At 51.4% G+C, this 24,070-nt stretch overlaps 8 protein-coding genes across 8 annotated transcripts; 4 read left to right on the top strand and 4 right to left on the bottom strand.

The window, feature by feature from the left end:
- Positions 1 to 15: 15 nt before the first annotated feature.
- ALTATR162_LOCUS8639 (uncharacterized protein) lies at positions 16 to 1,125 on the bottom strand (the record flags this gene model as incomplete). Its single annotated transcript, XM_043316272.1, has 3 exons — positions 16 to 609; positions 667 to 757; positions 926 to 1,125. The coding sequence occupies 3 exons, from the start codon at positions 1,123 to 1,125 to the stop codon at positions 16 to 18; spliced, it is 885 nt and encodes a 294-aa protein (XP_043172207.1).
- A 772-nt stretch (positions 1,126 to 1,897) lies between these two features.
- Positions 1,898 to 4,760, bottom strand: ALTATR162_LOCUS8638 (uncharacterized protein; the record flags this gene model as incomplete). Its single annotated transcript, XM_043316271.1, has 3 exons — positions 1,898 to 1,969; positions 2,019 to 3,308; positions 3,354 to 4,760. 3 exons carry the CDS (start codon positions 4,758 to 4,760, stop codon positions 1,898 to 1,900), a joined length of 2,769 nt encoding a protein of 922 aa, XP_043172206.1.
- A 747-nt stretch (positions 4,761 to 5,507) lies between these two features.
- Positions 5,508 to 6,632, top strand: ALTATR162_LOCUS8637 (uncharacterized protein; the record flags this gene model as incomplete). The annotated part of the gene is made up of 5 exons (XM_043316270.1): positions 5,508 to 5,510; positions 5,567 to 5,666; positions 5,900 to 5,958; positions 6,003 to 6,414; positions 6,469 to 6,632. 5 exons carry the CDS (start codon positions 5,508 to 5,510, stop codon positions 6,630 to 6,632), a joined length of 738 nt encoding a protein of 245 aa, XP_043172205.1.
- A 690-nt stretch (positions 6,633 to 7,322) lies between these two features.
- ALTATR162_LOCUS8636 (uncharacterized protein) lies at positions 7,323 to 15,413 on the top strand (the record flags this gene model as incomplete). The annotated part of the gene is made up of 7 exons (XM_043316269.1): positions 7,323 to 7,527; positions 7,576 to 8,987; positions 9,733 to 12,659; positions 12,758 to 13,764; positions 13,820 to 14,494; positions 15,321 to 15,361; positions 15,411 to 15,413. The coding sequence occupies 7 exons, from the start codon at positions 7,323 to 7,325 to the stop codon at positions 15,411 to 15,413; spliced, it is 6,270 nt and encodes a 2,089-aa protein (XP_043172204.1).
- A 400-nt stretch (positions 15,414 to 15,813) lies between these two features.
- ALTATR162_LOCUS8635 (uncharacterized protein) lies at positions 15,814 to 16,483 on the top strand (the record flags this gene model as incomplete). Its single annotated transcript, XM_043316268.1, has 2 exons — positions 15,814 to 15,958; positions 16,017 to 16,483. 2 exons carry the CDS (start codon positions 15,814 to 15,816, stop codon positions 16,481 to 16,483), a joined length of 612 nt encoding a protein of 203 aa, XP_043172203.1.
- A 146-nt stretch (positions 16,484 to 16,629) lies between these two features.
- Positions 16,630 to 17,889, bottom strand: ALTATR162_LOCUS8634 (uncharacterized protein; the record flags this gene model as incomplete). Its single annotated transcript, XM_043316267.1, has 1 exon — positions 16,630 to 17,889. One exon carries the CDS (start codon positions 17,887 to 17,889, stop codon positions 16,630 to 16,632), a length of 1,260 nt encoding a protein of 419 aa, XP_043172202.1.
- A 420-nt stretch (positions 17,890 to 18,309) lies between these two features.
- ALTATR162_LOCUS8633 (uncharacterized protein) lies at positions 18,310 to 19,598 on the top strand (the record flags this gene model as incomplete). Its single annotated transcript, XM_043316266.1, has 2 exons — positions 18,310 to 18,433; positions 18,487 to 19,598. 2 exons carry the CDS (start codon positions 18,310 to 18,312, stop codon positions 19,596 to 19,598), a joined length of 1,236 nt encoding a protein of 411 aa, XP_043172201.1.
- Positions 19,599 to 19,620: 22 nt separating this feature from the next.
- Positions 19,621 to 22,264, bottom strand: ALTATR162_LOCUS8632 (uncharacterized protein; the record flags this gene model as incomplete). The annotated part of the gene is made up of 3 exons (XM_043316265.1): positions 19,621 to 21,733; positions 21,794 to 22,093; positions 22,149 to 22,264. 3 exons carry the CDS (start codon positions 22,262 to 22,264, stop codon positions 19,621 to 19,623), a joined length of 2,529 nt encoding a protein of 842 aa, XP_043172200.1.
- Between the last annotated feature and the right edge of the window lie 1,806 nt (positions 22,265 to 24,070).

Genomic DNA, 24,070 nt, shown 5'->3' with positions numbered 1-24,070 from the left:
CCTTCTAATCTCGATTTACAGATGTTTTACCACCATCTCATTCCCCTTGATCTCAAAACGATGTATCCTAACAACGTCGCGCTGCCGTTCATCTCTGACGCGTTTAAAATGACCGCTAATCACTGTCGAACGTCCCTGCTCAGTAGGAGGTTGAGGCGGCTCCTCAATCCATTTATACCTCGTTTTCACAAACGCCACATCGCCATTCGACGGCGCGACGTTGACGGAAATCGGCCACGTAGTTCCAAAGCGCGCTGCCACCAGTGGACAAACGTTCTTGTCGTTCTTCTCCCAGCAAGCTGGGTCCGCCGCGTACGCATTTGAGGGATAGAGCATAATGGAGCCTAGGTCACAAGGACCTTCATCCATGATCGGAGCGATCATAAAGTGAAATGCATCATTCTTGATGTACTGTGCGCCAGCTTCGAAGCCGAATTGGTTGGCAAAGGCTTGCTCGGTGCAAAGGCGCTCTGCGGCGTCTGCGTGGCCGGCGGTACTAGCAGCGACGAGCGCGTCTTTGTAACCTACTAACATGTCGCAGCGAAAAACGACGTAGCCGTCACGGTCGTAGCGGCACTGCTCGTGGAGCATACCAAGGATGTGCCCAATCTGTCTCGGCGTTAGTAGACGAGAGAGAGAGGCTCTAGTGTTTGTACAGAGACTTACTTCATGTGCTACTCGGTGCGCTTCGGTATCTGACGAGCCCATGACGAGGAAGTGACGGCCAGGATCGCTGCTACGATCATCGTAACCAATGCTAGCATATGGAGCTTCGCCTGCCTCACCAAGGTGTATTGCTAGAACGTCCGGGCGTATTCTCGGATTCCAAGTTCCAGGTTCTTCCTTACTCTTGTAGTCATCAAGGTAGCACGAAGGATATATTCTTTCACCCTCGTTCGCGTTCCCGTCATGAACCTCCTTCTACCCGAGGGAATGGCCGTTCTCTGCGCTAGCTGGAACCTTGATGGCTTCAGCCCATATATTGAGACCTTTCTGGAGTGGACAGTTGAGTTCCGCTCTAGCCTTGGCATTTGCAAAGCAGTATCGGATAAGACGCATCTTACCCTTCTTAGGGATGCTGAAGAAAGGCCATGGTCTCCTGATACCAAACCTGAAGAAATTCATATTGCCCTCTTGGGGGCCGACAGAGCTTGAATCGGGGGCGATATCATTGGACCCGGTACGGCAATACCGATTTGTAGAGGCTAGTACCTGAATATATAGTACTGCGAAGAGGAGGTAGGTTAAGGTAGGGCGCATAGCGCAGGCGATGCGATAGTCACGCCTTGGTTATCGAGATCGTTCTCTGGCGATGTAGTACAGGACTTAATAGTAGGGAGTACTCCTAATCTATCGTTGGTAAGGTCAAGACACAGAGTAGGCAATTGGAGCACAAATATTCGAAAGAGTGAATCCGCGGGAGCAGATAGCACTAGATCTTTTCGGACCATAATGCAGGGAAAAAAGTGGATTCGATCGCGGGCCCGCACGTGAGCGGCGTGTGCATAACGGACAGTGCGAACGGTTGTACCACCACATCGCATGGCAAGAACGATTGAGCGAGTCCTGGGATGGTGAGTGTGGAAGAAGAAGGCTATCTACGGAGTGGATACCGGCCCCACATATGACCCTACTTACAACTGAAACGGCAGGTTCGAGAGGGATGAAAAGGCTGGGAACGAGCTCCGTGGATATTTCGGAGAGATGATTCCATGTATGTTCTACTTTTATCATGTGCTACCATTTCGTCTACGAAGACATGCTATATGCAACGCCAATCTAGATGCAGTGCATGCCCTGGGAAATGGCCTGGATGTGAAAAGAAAGACCGCTGAAAAATAATGAGGGTATGACGCTATTCAAAAACGAAGTGAAGGAAACAAAATACAGACATGACTCAGATCTCATGCGCTTTCTTCTCCTGATGCTCAAGTTCTTTGACATATTTGACGAAAGTCTTCTTGTGAATCTACTCGCAGTTAGTATTGCTCGCCTTTAATTTCTTATGGTTCACATACCAGACCAGCGTACTTGCCGTCCCTGAGCACGCAAATATACCGCAATCCAAGCTTCACGAAGCATTCGTATACCAAATCCATTGGTGAGTGGACGTCCAATGCAACAGGTGCCGGGTCAATGTAGGGCGTGAAGTCGCTTGGATCGTACGCTTCTTGCTCTTCTTCATCTTGCGGCTCGCGTCCTGCAGCCCAGTCGACTCGTGGTGACATTAAGCAAAGTGTGTTCTCTTCGTTTTCTAGCTTATCGAGGGCGAACTCCAGATCTGGTGCGGGAATGAGGCCAACAAGAACGCCATTCTTGATGATTGACAAGCCACCATCAAGTTCACCTATCATCTGTAGTCCACGTTGCTTTGCACGAAGCTCGACTGCGGGGATAAGTGCGTCTTCAGAGATGTCGATGATGTGATCTTGTCTCTTCCCAGTGGTGATGTCGCCAAGCTCGGACGTGAAGATTGGTCGCACCTTGTTATCGAGGAAGGGATACGAGTTCATGTCTGTGAGCAGGTCGTAAATACTTAGTGGCTCAATGGCATCGGCTACCCATTTGGAGACAAGAATGCCGAGAGAGAAAGGTAGTACGTGATCCAAGCTACCTGTGAGCTCGAAGAGAATGACTGCCAGGGTAATACTCAAACGAGTAACACCTGTCATTGTGGCACCAGCAGCGACAAGGGCGTAAACTCCTGGAACAACACATTGACCTGGTGTTCCGTCGGCGGAGCACTCTCCAAAAACGCCCAAGTGGTGGAAACGCAGGGCAACAAGTTGCACGGTGTGGCCGATGAAGCGTCCAGCAAGGCCACCTACAACCATCGAAGGTACGTAGATACCAGCTGGAACTTTGATGCCAAAGGTGACGACGGTCAGGAGCGCCTTGATGACGAATGCGAAGAACAAGACTTTGAGCACGCTTGGGATGTGTTCGACTGTAGGACAAAGACCGTCACCGGAGTCTGTGTATGTATCGCATGGACTGGCCAGTTCGAACAGAAGCTCAGTGACTGGAAGCTTGGTGTATCGGTTCCAGAAGCTGATCAGACCGGTGATGAGCGCAACGAGAAAGACTTCGAGAAGCGGGTGTTTCTTGATGATGGGTATGCGACGGAATGTTCGTGCCCAGATGCGAGATGCTTTGATGAACAATGCGCCAAGAACACCACCAACGGCGCCCGTAAAGACGAAAGTTGCCAGCTCAAAGAACTTCCAATCTAGATGGTATCGAACCTCGAAGAGGACAATCTTCTTTGTGCCGTATGGATCCAAGAATTTGAGGGATAGGGCAGCCGCCTATTGGACAATTAGCTTGGTCAGTGTGAGAGGTTGGTGACTTACGATGCAGCAAAAGAAGGTTCTGAAGAGCGTCTTGGATGGAAAGTAGTAGCTGACTTCTTCCAGACTGAAGAGCACTCCGCCAATCGGAGCACCGAAAGCAACGGCGACACCACTAGCAGCACTAGCGCTGAGGATCTCTCTGCGTTTCCCGTCGTTGTTACTGTACTTGGAGAAGATACGACACGCAATGTTTCCTATGCAAGTCGCAATGTGCACGTACGGGCCTTCCTTGCCGAGACTGAGACCTGAAGCAACACTAAGAATCAGAGCCAGCGTCTTGACGAGCAGGGTCCGTACACCCAAGTAACCGTGAAGAACGAAGCCGCTGAGAATGACCTTGACTTCAGCTACACCGCTGCCAGCAGCGGAATAGTAGACCATGGGTGGCCGGGCCTGAACTTCCTGGAACCTCGACTCTGGGCTGATACTACGTTTACGGTCCTCTTCATCTGCTTGATCAGAGTATCTTCGCACTTCTGCACCCAGGTTTTCGTCGAGTGTAGAGAGTGAAATGGCTGAGGGGATGACTGTCTTGGTGGTGAGGGTGAGCAGGCACGAGGCCATGGAAAGCAGGACGACCGAGAGCACGAAGAAGCCATACTGCGTCTGGGCCACATCCAGCTTGTCGTTGCGGACCGCCTCGGACCAGTGGACCCAGCTCTCGCATACTGATGCACCATCACAGCACGTCTTACGGCTTTTGTTCCAGCCTTTAGTGCAGTATCCTTGTTTTAGGTCGAATAACGTCGTCTCGGTGGTGTTGACAAGGTACGCGCAGACGGCAGTAAGAACGCCAATGAGGGCCACGAGTATCCAGCCCTGAGCGCCATCGAACCATGCCGCTAATCGCCCTCTTATATCCTTTCTACTTCGCAGCGCCTTGACGCGATACGCGTCGGCGATGTTATCATGGACCCAATCAGTGGACGTAAACTGATCGTACCACACGCGGTTGTCCTGGAGGAAGGAAGCCTTTGCTGAGTGCATGCTCTGCTCCAGGCCCGCTCCTCGCTCGCCCAGGGCATTTACTAGCCGCTGACTAAACGTGTGTCCACCCGTGAGGGAGCCTCTCCTGCTCCGCATGCGCGAACTGATAGGCAGCTGGCTGTTGTTACGCGTCATGCCCGGTCGAGGCGTGCCGGGACTTGTGGCAGGAAGACTCTTGTAGGATCTGGCGCCTCGCAAATGAGGCACTCCTAGCAAGGCGGTCCGCTCGTTGACGCTGCCTGTCGACCTCGTGAGGTCCGTGTCCGAGGCACGCATCGGTCTCTGGGCGCTGAAGGTGAGTGTGGGGGAGGTGGGCGTGGTGCTGCTGAAGGTGTCATGGCGCTCGCGTTGTTCGGCAGCATAGTCATCGTCGGCGTCGTAGTCGTCGACGCTGCGGTACGACTGCATCGACTTGGGCATGGCGAGGGTGTATAAGGGAGGCAGCTACAATCCGGGCAAGGGCGGTCTAATAGTGTCACGGTCAGTCAGAGACATGTCGCCGAGCAGAGGCCGCTATCATGGTCATCCGGAAAACGATGGCGGTGTCACGATGGATATGTTATGGCTGGGCACCATGGCTCATCCCCACTACGCCGCGGATCCCTCAGGATGCGTTGTTGTGCTTGGTCCGGGGATAGATACGCACCGACACGGGCAAGACGACTGTTTCAGACCTGCTTGCGTATGCATTGCAGCGATCCGCACAAAACAGCAAAAGCAGCAAAAGCAGCAACAAACTGTAGGCGGCACTCTGAGGCTGATCTCAGGCGCCTCACCAGGAAAAATGGCGGTAGGCGCGTCCCATGTGACTATTTGGGTTGCACGCGATAGTGACGAAATGCAGGGCAAAGGGAAGGTGCTAACCACACATAGAGAAGGCGCGATGCCATAGCCGCCAATCGCAGCCCCCAGCCCCACCACTACACACTGACTTGCGTCTGCAACTCGGGAGAATTGGGGGGTAGATGCTGGCAGTCCGTCGTTTCTTATCCGCTCGTGCATCCATCTGTTGCTGAGCCGCTGATCTGAGGGTACCAAGGACACGACTCGGAAAGCCTGTTACGTCGGATTACCGGGATTTCGCCGAGTGGCATCCTTCCAGGTACTAGCAAACATTTTGGAAGGTTTGACGACGATCGAACCTACATCCCTCTGATACAACTCAACATGGTGAGTGATACTAGGGCATAGTCTGAATTTGAGCAGGCATGTGCTAACAATCGCAGCCTGCTCTCTACGATCAATTCCTCCTGTTCGGAGACAGCATAACCCAAGACTCCTTCTCCCAAGAGCGCGGGTTTGGGTTCTCCGCAGCCCTTCAAGCTGGTCAGTCGACATATTCTGATCTTCTCTCGGGTCGCTTTTTTCTGGCCTGATGCAGTCTTTCATGAAGCTTCTATGCTGATCACTGGCTCGGACCGCTGGAAACAGGCGCTGATACCCTACTAGCATACATACGACGACTTGATGTAATCAATCGCGGCTTCAGGTTATGACGTCCTATTCTTGCAGCCATAGCTAGGACTAATATTATAGCAGCGGGTACAATACACGCCAAGCTCTCCAGATCCTCCCCGCAATTGTACCTCCGCCAGATCAGGCTAAGATCCGGTTCATGGTAAGACTTGCCCATGTCAGACACTACCCTAGTTGACCACGCAGACCATCTTCTTCGGTGCCAACGACTCATCCCTGCCAGACGCGCCGAATAAACAGCACATTCCGCTCGATGAGTTCGTCAAGAACTTGAAAGACATTATCTTTCATCCGCAGATCAAAGCTCACGGGCCTCGTATCATCCTGGTTGCTCCTCCCCCAATCAACGAGCATCTTTGGTGGCCAAGAGACCAATCCAACGGATATACTAGCGTCTCGCGCCTGGCAAGTACAACCAAAGCATATGCCGATGCAGTTGTCGAGCTTGGCGCTGAGCTCAACCTTCCCGTCGTGGATCTTTGGAAAGCCTTCATGGCGAAGACGGACTTCAAGGCAGACGCTTGGAAGCTCGGTGATCAGCTGCCTGGGTCTTTGGACGTCGCGCAAAACGACGCCTTGGTGGAACTCATGTACGATGGTACGAAATCTACATGGGATTCTCGTTTTCGGTCTCATGCTGACTGACGTATAGGCCTCCACTTCAACCCAGCAGGCTACGATGTTTTCTACCAAGAATTGATCAAGGTGGTTGAACAGCAGTGGCCGGATCAGACGCCTGAGAAGCTCCCCATGGTATTGCCGCCGTGGAATGATCAAGAAGCTTGGAAGGCATGGGAAGCCGCTCAGGCATCTTAGACTATAGATGAGAACAGCAAAAGTTGCATACAACGAGCAGGCTTGAATTGTGAGACTTGAAGGTCCGACCAAGCGGGGCTCTGGGGAAGGCCCTAGTCAATATCCAATCGGACAGGGGTGCATAACTCCGGCAGCATGTGGTTAGTGGCGGCGTCGTTCCCCATGAACATCAGAATAGCATCGCGACGACAATACGCATCACCATTCCTGTAGTCGACTGTTCCCGTTCCTATTCCTGTTCCAAATTCTTATGAACTCCTGTATATTACTTCGCTCTTTTCCTTAGGGCCGCTCCGGAAACCGCCTGATCTTCGGCAAAGGCCGTTGTTACAACAATCGCACCTTCTGCTTCGAACAGTCCAACTAATTACATCGAACAACGCCTGGCACTTACCCTCTGAGGCTCTAAAGCTGTCGCAATCTATTTGCGCATCTTCAAAATCTTCCCCGAGTCGAACACGTTCCAATTTGACTTCCACCTTCAAACGCACCCGTACCGATTCTTCGTCACCGACGACCCAGACGTTCGCATAACCCCCAACACTCCGATTGCCAGCCAAGAAGAATTGCATACCAAGCAGGTTGAGGACAGGTGCATAGTCGCTCGGCGTTCGTAGGTTGGGGAGTCCCCACGGGAAGGCTGGTGTCTCTTTGTTGAGCACGTCACCGAGGGATGAAAGAGTCACGGGCATGGATCCCCAGAGCGTAGCTTTCCAGCCGCGCGACGATTTCTGGCGTTTTCAAAGCGAAATGCTCCGAGTGCAGGAGAATCAAGCCGACCTCGCTGATCGCGTCGCTCGCCTTGAGCGCAAGCATGAAGACGATTCACGCCTGAAGAACGTCTGGGGAACTTCATCACCCTTCCCTTCGGTGTTGGGAGGGACACCCCAACAGGGTGAGAGATCACACTTGGATTCACAATAGCCCAGCTGACACATTGCAGTTCCCCTGCAGCAGCCAACCGCCGAGCATTTCACAAACTTTGACGATCAGTCCAGCAACCTCATCGGCAACCTTCAGCTCGATGCTGATGAGGAGCCCCGCCGTGTAGGCGCCACATCCCGTGCGAATAGTGTTCGCTTCGATGAGACAGCCAACCACGGACACTGGGCACATGCATCGAGGTCATCGCTGGATCTAATACCCCGCACTGGCAGCGGCATGGGCGGACACGTCATGAGTGAGCGCAGCTATTCTCACAAGTCAGATGGAAGGCAAAGCTCTGCTGGTCACTCAGTACATTCCATCGCCTCTGGTCGCGCGAACAGCCTCACTAGCTTTGGGCCGACAACGCCTCAAGACGCCCCAGGACTGGCTCCTGGCTTGTTCATTCTCGGCTCCGTCCCTGCCATAATACGTTGCTGGCTCAACACTAACTTCAAGCACGATACCCTATTGTATGCAGCAGTGTGTTCAGGCTCATATACATCCTATCTGGACTCCTATATGGTCGAGCACCTAGGCTTCCAGGACCGAGTCGTTATAGATGAGGATGGTGCCCGGAAAATCAAGCTGTCCGTATATCTCCCAGAGGCCGTGCCTATCTCAGCGTCCTCGCGATCCGACAGCCCGACGCCGCAGCTTCCTTCGGTGGGCGTGAATTTCACTGTCATCAAGGAGCACAATGCTGAAGTCAACCCAAAGGCCATCCAGATCTTCCTTGGCAGCGACATGCTTCGAGAGCATAATGCCGATCTTCTTTTTTCTTCTAGCCAACTAACTCTCTATGATGATGACCGCAGCAAGCTTCAGATACCACTTGTGCGCCCGGAAGATGATCGCGCTTTCAAATCTTTGCGCACTAGCGGTGCTTCCACGGCGAACCTGAACCGTACAACTTCTGCTCTTGCTTCAACGCAATCGAATCACATGACCGAGATTTCCGATACTTCAGCAACTCGCGATCTTTATCCGTCGGCTGAGAAGTCGAATAGCCAAGGCCTGACGACTAACTCTGACGATGGCGGGTCAAGTGGCTGTGGGAGTCTTGAACAGCGTCCACAGTTCGGCCTTTCAACATCAAGTCGCTCTGACATCAAAGATGCTCAAGAATCAGGCCCCGCCAGCGGAGCGCCCCGCTCAGGAGCATCGCCAGCTATCTGGAGCAATTGGCGCCGCGATCAGGCGGAGAAAGCAAACACGGGCTCTCTGGATTGGGCTAATGTGGGTAAAACCACCAGCTCGAACCCCAGCTACCAGCGACGTGATACTGGTATCAAAGTATTGAAGCCATCTAGATCGACACGTACCTTGTCGACGTCAAACTCATCGCCAGTCACAGGACAGTCACGCTTCTTCGATGATGGAAAGCGAAGAAGCGAGGGCGAAACGAACAGCAATCCAGCACCTCCTCAGGTGAAAAGGACTGTTTCTGGAGAAAAGGGAAGAGAAAATATGCCTACGCTGTCGAAGCCTCGATCCGCGAATCCAGTTGGCGGTGCCTCTGCATTTGCATGGCTGAACAGTGGCGGGTCGAAATAAAACATCGACGCTGTGTAATCTCTGTATCATACATAACAACGGACTGCCGCGCTAACAGAACAATGACTGTTGAGCGGGGTTTAATGAATATCACACATGATTGCAACATCCTTCACACTCATTTGTCCGACAGCTGTGACATGTGGTAACAAGAATATAATAGTTTAGTCATGGGTCCTTGTGATACATGACAAAGAAAAGAGGCCTTTTGACGTCAACGCGGATTCCTTTTCACGGTGACCAAAAAGTGTTCTGTCCTGTCAAACACGCGACAGGGGTGGAGCATTCACCGCGTCGCCAAGCTCGCTTAGTCTCCGCAAGGCTGAGTGATTCGAAGCCGACAGTGACGACGGCGTATAGCACGGCGCTGCTCTCATTTTTTGCGGACATTGCGCTTTTACCCCACGTTTTCTTCACCGCCGTGTTACTGTGTTTGTGAAAGAAGAGGCGCCATTTCCTAGGTACTGCGGCCCTAGCTACGCGCTGCATAATCTTTCTCCGCCTTTTGCTTGTCCCTTCACCCTCCTTCGTTCGCCCTTTATATAGTCTGCCTTGAAGCTCTTCGCGGGCTTCACGGTAGGCAATCAGCTTCAAGACGGCCTCCACTAATAATAAGAAGCGGAAGATCGTGGTCCCGCCAAAAGATTCGTCCAACCCCGACGGCAGCCATTCACCGAATGTGGGAAGCGTCGGTGTAGGGTCCCCTCGCTCCTCCCCGCAACCCTCAGCATCACCACCGCGATATCTGCCACCGCACCTGCACGACGAAGTTCTAGTTGACGCTCCCGACTCTGGTAGTCTTGCCGCAAGGGACAACAACTATACTGGGGCAAGCTCACCCAGCGAAGCCTACGCCAACCTTACCCTCGACAGCCGCGAGGGCTCCTTCACCGATCTCGACCGCACACGTACCGCCGAACAACACCCACAAAGACCCCCTCCACGGGCATCTTCACCCGCTAAGCGCCTCCATTCGGACATGGACGACAAGACGGACGCCGACAGCACACGCAGCAACGACGCGCAGTCAGGCTCCCGAGCCAATAAGCCCCTACCTACAGGAACATCACAGCGCAGCGCGCGCGCAACTTCGGTAGAGATGGCCGATGCGCCCAATGGTAGCAGCCTCAACGGCGACGGTGACGCCTCTTCACGTACGGATGTCCCCAGCATCGACGAGCAGGTGACTCGCGTTATGGGCATGATGTCCACCGAACCCCTGGTGGACCGGCAAGAGGGTTATGTCATCTCTGAGCAGTGGTTAGAGCGCGTGTGGGCCAGGACGTCGGAAAACATAAGCAGGCCAAACGACTTCAGTAAAGACGCAACCGAGGGCCCAGTCGGCGCGGTGGATAATTCGCATCTTGTCGACACGGAACTGATGCACGAGGACCTGGTCGACCAGCACGGAGAAGACTTTGTACCGCTCAGCAAGGCGGCGACGTTGGGCCAAGATTTTGAGATCTTGCCCCGCAAAGCATGGGAGTTGGTGCAAAGCTGGTACGGGCTTGAGAAGTCAAGTCCCATCATACGGCGGTACGCCCACAACACGGTACCAGGGGGAGTCAGCGAGGATATCTCTTACGAACTGCACCCTCCCATTTTCACAATCCGAAAAGTGCGAAAATCTCCGAGTTCTACCGACAGCAGCAAACCGGCCGTAAAGATCGTTGCGAGCAGATACGAGAGTTTCGTTGCCTTCATTGAAGCTGCGAAAAAGGCCGCCGGCATTGACCTCAGCAATAAAGTCCGCATTTGGCGTATCCTCACACCTGCTCCTACAGATCAGCCGCAGCCATCGCAGCCCTCTGGCATTTTGACCCCGGACGCGTCCCCTCGCAACGGATCTCCTGTGGCGCCGGCACCCACCCAACGGCCTACGCTTGTCATGGGCGTCGAGAGCTTCAATGGTCTTGCCTTTGGATCGGAGCGCGAGCTAGTAACCGGCAAAGATGAGAAAGAGAATGAGACTTCTAACGAGGACCTTACTCTGGCTGATGCTGGTCTGACCCAGGACCAAATCATCGTGCTAGAGGAACATGACGAAAAGGGCGAATACATAGCAGACACCACCAAAGCGGCGTCTAAGAACAAGACTAGCGCTCTAGTTGGTAAGAGCAACTCGAACAGCGGTAGGAGTACTCCAACGGGAGGTCCGGTGACGCGCGGAAGGAAGCAAAATGGCAAAGTTCGTGGCCACGTTGGGCTTACAAACCTCGGCAACACATGTTACATGAACTCCGCTCTCCAATGTCTACGGAGTGTCGAAGAGCTGAGCATGTACTTTCTGAACAACAAATGGAAAGACGAGGTCAACGTGGACAATCCCATCGGCTTCAAAGGTGTCATCGCCAAGTCGTATGCTGGGCTGCTAAGCTCTATCTATGGCCTTGACAACAGCTCCTCTGTCTCGCCCAAGGACTTCAAGCTCAAGCTAGGCAGGGCCAACCCTATGTTCTCTGGCTATGGACAGCAGGACTCTCAAGAGTTCGTCAGCTGGCTGGTCGATGCACTCCACGAAGACCTTAATCGTATTCAGAAGAAGCCTTACCGAGAGAACCCTGACTCTGATGACAACACCTTCCGCGACCCAGAGGCAGTCAAGCGACTTGGCGAGATTTACCGGGAGAACCATCGGGCACGTAACGACTCCGTAGCCATGGATTTATTTAGTGGATTTTACAAGAACACCATGGTTTGCCCGGATTGCGAGAAGGTCAGCATCACTTTCGACCCTTACAGTCAGCTTACCTTGCAGTTGCCGGTAGAGCAGTCTTGGTCTCATACCATCACGTATGTGCCACTCTTCGGAAAGCCCGTTCAAATCGAGCTCGATGTTGACAAGAACACTACAATCAAAGCCTTGAAGGAATTCGTCGGTAAGCGCGGTGGGGGCGTTCCGGCTAACCGCATAATGGCGTCGGAGGTCTACAGTCACAAATACTATCGTCACTTAGACGATGCGTCATCAATAGCGGAGTCGAACATTGGCGCGCGGGACGACATCTATTTCTATGAATTAGAAATGGCTCCTAGCAACTGGCCCGCACCCAAGAAGAAGGGCTCGAAGTATCGTGTGATGCTTTCTCAGTCCTCCGATGAGGAGATCCCAGAAACGGTTTCACCACTTCACGACCGCGTTGTATTCCCAATGTTCCACCGTATACCAAGTCAGTCTGCATATAGGGCTACAGGACAGTCTATGGCATTATGGCCCAGCTTTATCGTTCTCACTAGGGAGGAAGCGAAAGATTACGACATGATCCTTAGAAAGGTTTTGGCTAGAATTGCTGGAATGACTACCCGCCCAATTCTCAGTGAGCTTAGTGGGCCAGACCAATCGCGCCCTGGGTCTGATGTTGTGCTGACAACAGAAGAAGATGCGTCACCAAACGATCCACAAGTCAAAGACGGATCTGTTGAAGGCGAGGACATGGTCGAGGTTACAATGACGGATGCAAAGGACACGCCTATCGCTCAAGCTAACGAGGTTGATGAGATTCCTGAAGTGCTCCGACCGGGCAGTTACATCCATCCGGAGTTTAGGTACGTACAAGCCACTTCCCTTACAGTTCAGCAGCGCGAGAGTTCGTGCCTCTTGGAAAGCCCCTCAAGGTTTTGTAATAGTGACTGACATAAAACAGGAACCTGTTCGAGATGAAGCATACCAGGAAGAGCTCCGAGATCGTCACTACTGGCTGGAGTACCGTCGATTATTCAAAACCACTTGAGCCTATTTCGAAAAGAATCAAGATACCGCCATCTCGAGAGGAATCTGTACAATCGTCCGCTGCTGGAAGCGAGACTACTTCTAGCGATGAAGACGAGGATGCGTCCCAGTCCACGGTCGTTGATGCTGACGCAGCGATCGATGCAGCCAATGTTAGTAGCGACGAGGAAATGCAGTCGATCGAGCCAGAAGCACCAGAGTTCGCACGATCTGGCCGTCAGAACAAGAAGAAAAGTAAGAAAGCACGGAAACACGAGCGCAAGATGGAGCGAAAACACAAAAACAATAAGAACTTCAAGAACAAGAAGGCAGGCAAGATGCCAGACCAACCGAACTATCCCGATGATCCTGAAGACGAATCTGACGAAAGACTACTTCGAATGGGCGAGGCTCTTGTCCTTGATTGGGATTCTAAGGCTTATGACGCTCTGTTCGGGGCCACAACGGCGGACGATCCTAGGGGTGCGGACGCCATGAAGTTCATTGAACTCCTCGATGACCCAGAGCTCCAAGAGAAGAAGGAGAAGCGTGCAGCCCGCCGGAAGCATGGCATCAACCTCGATGAGTGTTTCAACGAATCCTCCAAGAGCGAAGTGCTCTCGGAAGACAACGCATGGTACTGCAGCCGTTGCAAAGAACGGCGTAGGGCAACAAAGACACTCGAGATCTGGACCGTTCCCGACATTCTCATCATACACCTCAAGCGCTTCAGTGGAGCGAGAAACTTCCGAGACAAGATTGAGGATCTGGTCGACTTTCCTGTAGAGGGATTAGACTTGTCTGGCAAAGTCGGCTTCCCTGAGAACAAGGATCTTACCTATGATCTATTCGCCGTCGACAACCACTTCGGTGGACTTGGAGGTGGTCATTACACAGCCACTGCTCAGAACTTCTTCGATAAGCAGTGGTACGACTACAATGGTAAGTTTAACCTCGTACTTTCAGAACATCGTCACATTCATGCTAACTTCGCTAGACTCAATAGTGAGCAAATGCGAATCAGGCAGGAAAGCTGTATCGAGATCAGCCTACCTTCTGTTTTACCGACGCCGTTCGCCTGTCCCTTTAGGCCCCCCCTCCCTTCAGCAGATCGTAAGCGCCGACATCAGCAACCCCGACTCTGACGAAGACAACGACGCAGAAATTCGCTCCCGCTCACCGGCGGGAAACGGCTTGCGCCTCGGCGATTCGTCCCGCAATGGGTCGTCGAGCGCTGGCGCAGTCGCAGCGGGAGCCGTAGCCCTGCGCGGGGGTGGTTATCCGCGCTCAGCAGCCGCGAACCGTCCAAAGAACGAAGTCGCAGCCGCGAGCCCGAGTGATGACGAAGATGAGCTACCGGCCTATGGTGAAGATGAGGGTTATGCTGACGATGTCCCTTACAACACCAACACTAACATCTGGGAGGATACCGATCAGCCGGCCTGGAGCTTCAACGGCCTCAATAGCACAGGCTTGGGTGGTCGCAACAACGACTCCGACGACGACGGCATCCCATCTGATACTGGCGCTCTGGGTTCAGAGGCTGATGGCGACTTGGGCGATAGGCTCTTGGAGGACTTTGGTGACGACGGTGCGGTCAAGAGTGGTTGGGGTGGCGTTGGTACACCTGTTACGCAGCAGGACGACGAGGTTGCCGAAATCCGGCTAGTTGGTGACGATTGAAGATAGGTGAAGAGAGCAAAAGACGCAGGAGACTTCGTTGTCCCTGATGGCAAATCGTTGCATCGTTCGTTTGAGTGTTTTAGGTCGTGGTTACAGGCTTGGGCACTTTCAGATTAGATAGACATGACTGATGACAAAAGGCGAAGAACCGGAGGTTGTACGTAACAATGAACGTTGAAGAACTGGATGGAATGGACGACAAAGGTGGGTGGGGGTTATTCCTCCGGGCGTTTTGCGAAAATAGCATTCGTAGGCGCATGCTCAGGCGTATTATTGAATATCTTGCATCGCTCACCCTACATTTGTTGAACCTTGCGTGCAGAGTTTCGTCTATGGTAAGGAGACAACTCTTTCGAGTTTCGCTGGTAACGCCAGTCGATAGGTCAAGACCATGCGCATACTACACCAGTGCATTCCTTATTCAATAACACCAGCCGTGCCATCATCGCATGAATCCGTAGAAGAAAAGATACAGGGATATCGGATATCTGGGAACACCAAGGAGTTGAGCGCGGCCAATGACATGAGAGCTTAGGGGCTTTTACCACCGGTGGATGAATTTCATGGTCAGGGTTTTCGTTTAGAGATGACGTTGGTTCCCCTTTTTCGAGATTTAGCGAACGTGGCTGACAAGGGGGGTACCCGCGGAGTAGTCATACACGACGTATACGGCGTTAGATCATACAAGAGCTTGCGGGACACCGGCTGCAAGCGTCCTTGCTAGCTACACCGTGACTTTCAACGTTTTTCAAGCGACTAGAGTGAAACATAAATTTACGCTGTAGCGAGCTTTACACGTGCTTTCACCTCCGTAGAACCGCTGCACGGCAGCTGGTATCTTCTCGCCTTCTTCAGCGTGAGTCAAATCGCAGCGTTGCTACATGCTCGCGTTCTAACAGTTGCAGTAAATCGTGGTTCTGAAAATCGATGTTCAGGAATACAGTGTGTAGGAGTGATATACAGCAAGGATGTGTATTATCAATAGATCTAGGTCCGCATATGACGATCACCTCACGCTACATCGAGGAAACACTCCGAACCGCATACCCGGACTACGTCCGCTTCGAGCCACTCTCGCCCAGGGAAATGACGATGACGAGCATCTCTCATGCGAAACTAGTAGTCGATGTTTGCCATGTGTAAACAAGTTTGTAGTACTCTAGGAACAGAACGTATAAAACAGTTGTACTTCGTTTTAGTTGGGCTTTATCACGATTCACTCACTCAATACCATTTCTGTGTATACTCCAGGTCCTACTTCCCCGACACCCTCACCTAATCCGAAGCAAACCCATACACAACGCCATAATGCGTTTTTCCCACCTCGCCGTCTTCGCCCTCAGCGGCCTATCTCTCGCCAGCCCTGTTGTCCAGCAAGAGCGTCAAGAAAGCAGTGTGGAATCCCTCCTCACCGATCTCTTCGCAACCGTTCAGATCTACACCGGAGCTATCAGTACGTTTTTCACCTCCAGTACACCAGGGAACTCCATGTGCTAACGAACTCATCTTAGATGCTACACTCGCTCCCCTCTCTCCCTCGTCTCCGCTCCTTGAGAAGACTGCCGCGATACCCAAAGTAGGCGAGCAGCTCAACAAGATCACCGCTGCTATTACTTCCACCACGACTGAGATCCGCGACCTCGCTCCTGCAAACGCTACACAGCCCATGGTGCCTGCCGACGGAAGTGAAAAGCGCTCTTCAACCGACCTCGAAGTGTCTCAGCCAAAAGAGAAACGCCAATTGATTGCTGCCGGTGCCCTTCTTGCTCTGATCATTGTTGAGATCTTCGCGACAATTACAGCCGCAGTCGCGATCTTGGGTCTTGCTGGATTGTTGATCTTCATTAACCCATTGACGAGTGCGCTGAGTTTGTTGATCTTGGCGGTACAGCTTGTGCTTAATGTTGTATTGGTGGGCGTTATTGCGCTGCTGAACAGTGTGCTTGCTGCTTTGGCGTTGGGACTTAGTGGTTTGTAATAGAATGAATGTTATGGAGGATGAGAAGCGTATTTAAACAAATATTACTACGTCTTGTATGAGATAGCGGTTTCTGCCTTCCTTGATTCTCGTCCAACACATAACCACTATTCGTTTATGCTACAATGACCAGTCTCTAACATGGACTAAGCATACTGAGTCTGCTCTTCACGTTTCTTTGCGATCAACTTCTTCCTCCTCTCCATCCACATCTTCTTGGCCTGTGGTCTCAGATGCTCAAAGTGGCCCCGAACTTCTAAAACACGGAGATCGTTGAACCAAATATGCTGATTCATGCTCGGATTGGCTGCCAGCATCAGGGGATGGAACTGCGCAGATACAGCGCGCTTGTCGCAATACCTAAGTGTTACGCGCATTTCTTGTTCTGAAAGCCCGTCAATAAGACTCTTGTAGAACTCATCCTTTTTATCGCATTTCCAATATCCGATAAACCCCTCACCATCTTCAAGTAGGGGATCGATGGCATCAACATAGATGGAAACATCCTTTAACAAAGGTAGTCCACCACGTTGTTGCTCAGCCAAGAGAGAATTTAAGATTTCCATAACTTGGAGCACTTCTGGAACCCAAATATTGAGTGTTTCAAGCCCTGATGGTAGCTCCCACCAGACATTGCGCATAACTCCATGGAGCTTGTCAAAAGAGAGATGTAGGCGTGTAAGTGACATCATACTTCGTAAGCCGTATGATCTTCCATCGTGGAGAGTGTAACGCGGCAGTTCTAGTGTCTTGAGTGTGACGGCCAGACGTTCGTAAATCCTCGCGAGCCGGCTTGCATACTGCATTTGCGGCAAGACAAGCGCTCTTGTTCTATCAATGACAATGCTGGACTTGAGGAACTCAAGGTTTTCAAGGCCACCGAGAAAGAGGTGTTGCAGATTTGGAACTGCAGTCAAGAGGAGAGTGAGGAAAGCGTCTAGATCTAGGTCCTGGAGCCCTTGTCTCAAACCCTTTTGCACACTTTCCGGCAGTCCACTCCTCGTTGCCAGATCCAGATAGGCAATCATACTCGTCTGGTAGCTCTTTTCCTGTGGACGATATGCGTGACACGTGTGTATCGTCTTGGATCTGCACCACCAATGTCCAACCAAGGCGGCACTTCCTTGGTCATACAAGTCCAGGCTCTTAACTAATTTTGCCAGATGTGGTCTTTTATTGTAGAGAGCTAACAATGTCTCGACGTTCTGGACGTTGAGATACACACTGGTATGTAGTTGCTCGATTGCAATACCGCCGATCCGCTTGTCCACGGTGGTCAGTGCCACAAGATCACCGCGGCGGTCGCGCGGAAGGTGCGGAAGGTGACTGAAGAATTCTAGAAGGAGCTCGTCTGGGAGTGTGAGGATTGCGCAATGCGTGGTATCTGCTGATCTCTGCGATGCCATTTTCAGGGTGTGTAGTCGCCGGAGACGTTTGCGTTTGACTGTTGGGGAGGCTGTCGAGATATGTGTATGTGAGTCGCTCTGGCTTCGAGCATGAGGAGAGGAGAAACTCTTTTTCATCTCGTAGGTGGCATGTTCTTGGATAATGCTATGCGACCCAGTGTTCCGAACCATGGTTGACATATTCCAAGCCAAGCCATCCCATTCATAATCCTGTAGTCATAAGTCGCTGCAGTCGCCATCACTCCATACCATTCACAGCGAATCACACAAGCGGTAGACTTCATCGCTTTCTTCGCAAACGAGATGCACAGTCACAAACAATTACTCACATTACGCACCCACGAAGCAAACCTTGCAGGTACGTTTTACCTCGCTATACTGGCAGCCATCCTCGCACACTAGTACATGCCTCACTTGACGATGCCGGCAAATCTTCTTGCACTTCCAAATGAGCTCGTTCTCTCGATCGTAGATCATTTACCTCGTCTACCTCGGGACCGTCGGGCGGAACTTGTCTCGCTGACCATGGTGTGTAAGAGTTTTCGTAAGTGAAGACCAGAGGAATATGCAACTGGTTTGGATACTCACACATTGTAGATGAAATTGCGATGGAAATCCTCCACAAAGATGTCTGCGTCGACATAGCTAAAGTACATCGGCTCGTCTATTTGTACGTCGCTCAACCCAAGCTCGCGCAACTAGTGAAAAGCATAGACCTTTTCGGAGAGGCTGATCCGCATGCGTTTCTCGAACTTGAAGCGAAGGAACCGGACTTTTACGAGCCAATTATCGGATCATCAGGCCTCAACGACTCACTACAGCGTATACTGATAGGCGACCTGCGACGGCAAGACCACCAGGCCTACATGGCCCTTCTCTTACTACAGACTTTGAATTTCCAAATCCTATTATTGGGACAAACATATCATAGCGATATCCATTTCCTCGATCCGGTATTCTTCACCGGCCTGTCCACTTCACCAAATAGTATGAGTCCAGATCATGTACACACTAGAGACGTTCAGCCTTATTTGAGAGAGATTATCGCAACGCGACTAAAGCCACGGTTGACTAGGCTAGAGATCCCGCACCACGGACTATGGGATGTTGTTTGGGGAGGACACCAATCCTTGGATTTGGGCGAATACATCCAGCTTAGCCACCTGACCACAAGCGTCGACGGATTTTTGATAATCAAATGGCCAGTTTGGGGAGCCAGGGCTGTCTACCATTTTGGTGTACTACCCAAGACACTCACCCATCTAACGATCGGAGGCGTGAGCTGGGACCTTGGACATCTACTAGCTCATCTCGCCTTGGAAAAATCCAGTGGTAGAACGCCGGAGTTGCACAACCTCGTCGTGTACATAGCGGAGTATGCGCAAACAAAACAAATCTTCGCGCAAGTCCAAACGCTTGAAGATGCCGGGATCACAACGACGCTTAGATACGATGACCTTTGCTACTGTCTTCGCCTCGATACGCTAGATACTGGCTATCGCTCCCGCCACATGGACGAATCATTAAGGTCCCTAGAGATGCGAGGACATTTCGAGCCTTGGAGATACGTAGCTACCGCCAGGGAAGTGCTGCAAATGACCCACGGCCGAAATATGGAGGAAAGAGGGCAAATAGAAGAAGAGGAGCTCAAGTCGCAGGAAGACCAGGACGAGAACAAGACCGCTAGCGAAAGCGGTAAAGATATCTAAAAGAGACACCCAGGCGTTGCACTCAACCACCGAATAGATGATCTTGACATCCTGCACCATTTGTCCTACTTCTTTTTTCGACACAAAAGCGCCTCTTGCAACCAACGATATCGCAGCCCGCCGTGTGCTCATGTTCAGTCTCATGTCTTTCTAGCTCACTCTTTGTGAGCAGTTTTCCATCATTGCAAGCTGTACACTTGTATATCAGAACGGCTGCTATAGCTTTCTGAGTATCGTCTGGCTTGGGTCGTGCACATGGGTCGCGCCACCGGATTTGTGTTGTGGATGCCACAAAGAAGTCGTCAAGCCATTGCGGAGATTCAGAAGATGGCGGCAGGTCTTTGGTAGTTGTCGCGTTATTGGGATTGAAGTGGAAGGGAGTGTGGACTGGAGGGCCCGTCGCAGTTGCAGTGATGGTAACACTAGACGCTGGGGAGCTCGCAAGAGCACCCATCACATCGGAGTTCACTAAGTCAGTGGTTGTAGTATCGTTCTCAGGTTCAAGCACCATGCTAGGTATTGGTTGTGGGTCCAGCAGTGCGATGACGAGCTTTTGATCGAATTTGTATTTTGGTAGATCAGCCCCATCTCGCATTGAAACAACCCAAACGATCTCATCCTTCTCTTTCGAGCTCAGCATCTTGGATTTTGCCACCCTAGTCATCGTGTTTAGAAAGTATTCGCTTACGACCGTAAAGTAAGCTCGTTGGAAGATGCTTTGAATGTGCTCCGGAACCATGTTCCGCATGTTGAGCATAAAGTCGCCCGTTTGTCGTGTGCATGCCATGACTTGATCGTAGGTCTGCGTTTCCGAAATTGGAAAGTGGCCTACAGTCCACGTATATGAGATGCCATCGACGTGTCGTACTTGTTTTCCTGGAATCTTGGACACTAACGCTGACATGATCTCGGAAAGGAGAGGCTCTTCGAACGTCTCGGCCGCTCGGATGTATGGCTGGACGCCGTCTGCGTCTTCGGCTTCAGGATCTGCGCCGCCATCGAGAAGCATTTGAAGACGTGGAACAAGATCCACGGCGGGACAATCTGCGATACACTTTCGCAATGGACTGATGGAGTCCCGAGCGGCTCGATTTGGATCGACACCTTTTTCGAAAAGGACTTGGACGTCGCGCAGCGTATCAGCTGGATGGCGTTTCGCATTCGGACAGCAGCCTAATATTTCGTATAGGAGTGAGCTACCGTTGTTGGTAGGTGTTGGCACAAAGCTATCAATGAGCCACCTCGCAAAAGTCGGAGTCGAATGCCACAGCGCTTGATGCTCAAATGTATCCTTGTAGGGAGATTCGCAAGGGCACCCTTGAAAGTATGATGGGAAGCTGGCCCCTTTGCTGATGAACAACCGAAAGCATTCGAGCTCCTCTGGCGAAAGCTCAAAAGCCCAGTAGGGACGATTCTCCCAGGGCTTGACAAACATGGTGAAATTTGACAGGAAGACCAGCTCCGGAGGCTTGCAATGAATGTCCGCTCCAGCGCTGAGAAGCATATCCATGATCAGATGGCAGTTTTTCCGAGCCGCCAAGTCTGTGTAAGTGTTCATTCTATGTAATAGGCATAGTTGTAACGCCGTGTGAACGCCGGGATTTTCAGGCGCAGGTCCAGCATCGTCGACCTTTGCACCTCGATTGAGAAGGATCTGGACGACATCGGGAACATTCCAGAAGACTGCTTGACGTAAAGGACTCCAGCTTGAGCCCGGAAGTCCGTCGACATCCGAACGACCCGGCTGCAGTAGCGCCTGAACAGTATAGGCTCTCCCATTCTTGATAGCATTATGCAAGGCCAGGTCGGTACCTAGTGGGTGTTTGGAGCCTTTTGCACCATAAGCAAACAAGACCCATATGATTGGACCGCAAGGCATGCCGCAAGCAATATCAAACAAGGTCTGATCAGGGTGCTGCAATATGACCATCTCGCTCAAAGCAGGATGGTCGGCAAACCGGGCGCCTGATTCGAAAGGCAGACCTATGGGGTCATTGACGTGATCGACGTTACCAACGATAAGCTTTTCAAGCTTTTGCAAATCGCCTTCCAAGACTGCACCAACCATGTCTAGTACTATGTATGAGGATTGCATAGGGTTTTGCGACCATGATTCCTCGAACGATGGTCGAAGGCTACCGCATAGTTAGTAAGTATGAAGTGCAAATTTGGAGATCATTGAGGTGTTTGCGTACTCTTGTGGCTGATTCAATAGTCCCAGGAAAGTTGGCTCCGCAACCGTACCAGCTTCATCAGCAATCAAAGTCGGCAGACTAGCCACGATCTGCCAGCCACCAGTTCTAGTACAATGTTCTCTGGAATCTGTTTCTATCGCAATAGGTTCAGTCACTTCGACTGATTCATCGCCGCGCTGAGCCGGCTCATCGGGACTTTGTTCGCTTGGTGATCGCGTCTCACGACGCTGTTTAGTGGTCCTTCGCGGTTTGTGCCTCATAATACCCCATTCTTTCAATTTCATGCGATAGGCTCGCGTGCTATATTAATCATCAGCCATGATATCAAAGTATCAACGTCGTTTCGAAAACTCACGAAGCCCGAAACTTGTGTTTGCGTTCCATCAGCTCTTTGACCTCTTCCAAAGGCTTCTTTTGAACAAAAGAAAGTTCCTTGATCTCATCTTGTACCAACTCCCAGTCTTTCGTCATATTTTATAGTATTGTAGCTCGAGAGTGCACCTTTTGATGCGATGTTGGTAGACCAATAGGCATTCGATGTGCACTTTTGAAGTGCGAATGTGCAGTTGCAAAGTAGCGGTGCGCGGGCGACAGGCCAGCAAAGATACACGAGCGTTTGTGACTTTGTTGTCAGACCTGAATGTGCTAAAATTGCTTTCAGTAAGGCCATTGTGCGATTCTGGACATATGCTGCGGTTATAACAACACGCGTGGAGAATGCGATGTGCAAAAGTAAGCAGGGGTTCAGGTGAGGGACAGCGAAAGTGCAATTCCGCCTCTAGTATATATTAGGTCTAGCGCATGAGGCAGGAATTGCACAGCCCCAAACATTAGGTCTGGCCGCAATCTCAATGCCTGCGCTTCTGGATCGAAGTCGGGCTTTCGCTGTCTCTACATCTTGCTACTGCGGTGATTATTTACCTACCTGATCTACGTGGGGTACACCATCTCTGTACATGTCCTCCGTGTTCCCATCTTGCCAGCCTTTCAGTTCGTTTTTGCGCAGCACTTTCCATTCCATAATCTTAGTAGGCTCGAAAGCGACTTCCTCTTCCCCTTATCTACGTAGATTCTCTAAATCTACCTTCGAGTACTCTCGCTTTGACCATTTCTCCTCAAGCTCACTCAACCGCCAAAATTCTTTTGGCTCAACTTCTCTAGTAAAGACATATGCACCAAACATCTCCATCCAGTAAAGAAGCCCTCGATCAACGTATATCCCCGGGACCATGTATCGCGCCGGTGATCCAGCCCAGTGTTAAATCCTGTAGCCTTCTCCACGTTGAACAATGGCGAGGCTCGAGAAGTTATCAGGCGGCGGAGGGATAAATCGCCCACTACTGGAGGCATTCAGATCTTCCTTAATATTCGGAAGCGAATAGATTTTTTACCCCGATCTTGACATGCGTATAGCAATGCTTACAGTCAAAGGTTTTGGTGCCTTCGCAACGAAGATCTGTACCAAACACCTGGTTGTAGTCCAACAAGTTCAGGTAGATAAAAGCACTCCGTCTCCAGGTACTCATCTCGAAGGCGAGAGTGGGAAATCAGGACGCTGGGTAGGGGCGTGTTATAGACTGTGATAACTGCTAGGTCGCTGGCAAAAGGGTATGTTGCACGGTAGTGTGAGATGAGTCTTATGGTGTAGGTACCTGTAGATCTTGTCTCGGATCCCGCGTGGAAGGGTAAGAAGGTGCGGTCTTAGGTCATTCATCCTATGAAGTAGCCTTGCGCTGGGTGCGGGGGCTGTGGAACAGAAAGAAGAGTTCAATCGATCAGTTGTTCTTGGTAGGAAGGAAGCACCCTTGCTGATATAGTATAGTGGTGATGTTAGTAGACGAAGGTATAGCATGTGATACGGGTCTCTGCCAAACAACAGGCGAGTATTGTGTCGTTTGGTCGTTGGCAAAGGCGAGCGACATATTATGCGCAGTACGGTAACGCTAGTGCAGTATCGTCGCACGAACCTATCACGATGACGCATACGCAGGTGAAGGTGGAAGGAAAACATACAAACGGGCATTTCTGGGCCCAGTACTTTCCTATGCACTATTCTAGCGTCAAATCATTATTTCTAATATACCGTGGCTTCATTGCTCCGTAATTCCTGACAACGTAGAAAGGCCATGGATAGTTTTGCTCACTGCAGCAGGACGGACCGAAAAGATATCATTCTACACATCTTGAGAGTATTCGCAACCTCTAGGTTCAGCACAAAATCTTGATAGCTTTACTACCGATAGGTAGATGATAGCCAAGTCAATGTCATCCCAACGT

Source organism: Alternaria atra (genome assembly GCF_907166805.1).
Source record: "Alternaria atra isolate CS162 genome assembly, contig: 29, whole genome shotgun sequence".
NCBI lineage: Eukaryota > Fungi > Ascomycota > Dothideomycetes > Pleosporales > Pleosporaceae > Alternaria > Alternaria atra.
The sequence above is the reverse complement of the archived record's forward strand: the minus strand, read 5'-3'. Positions and strand labels throughout refer to the sequence as shown.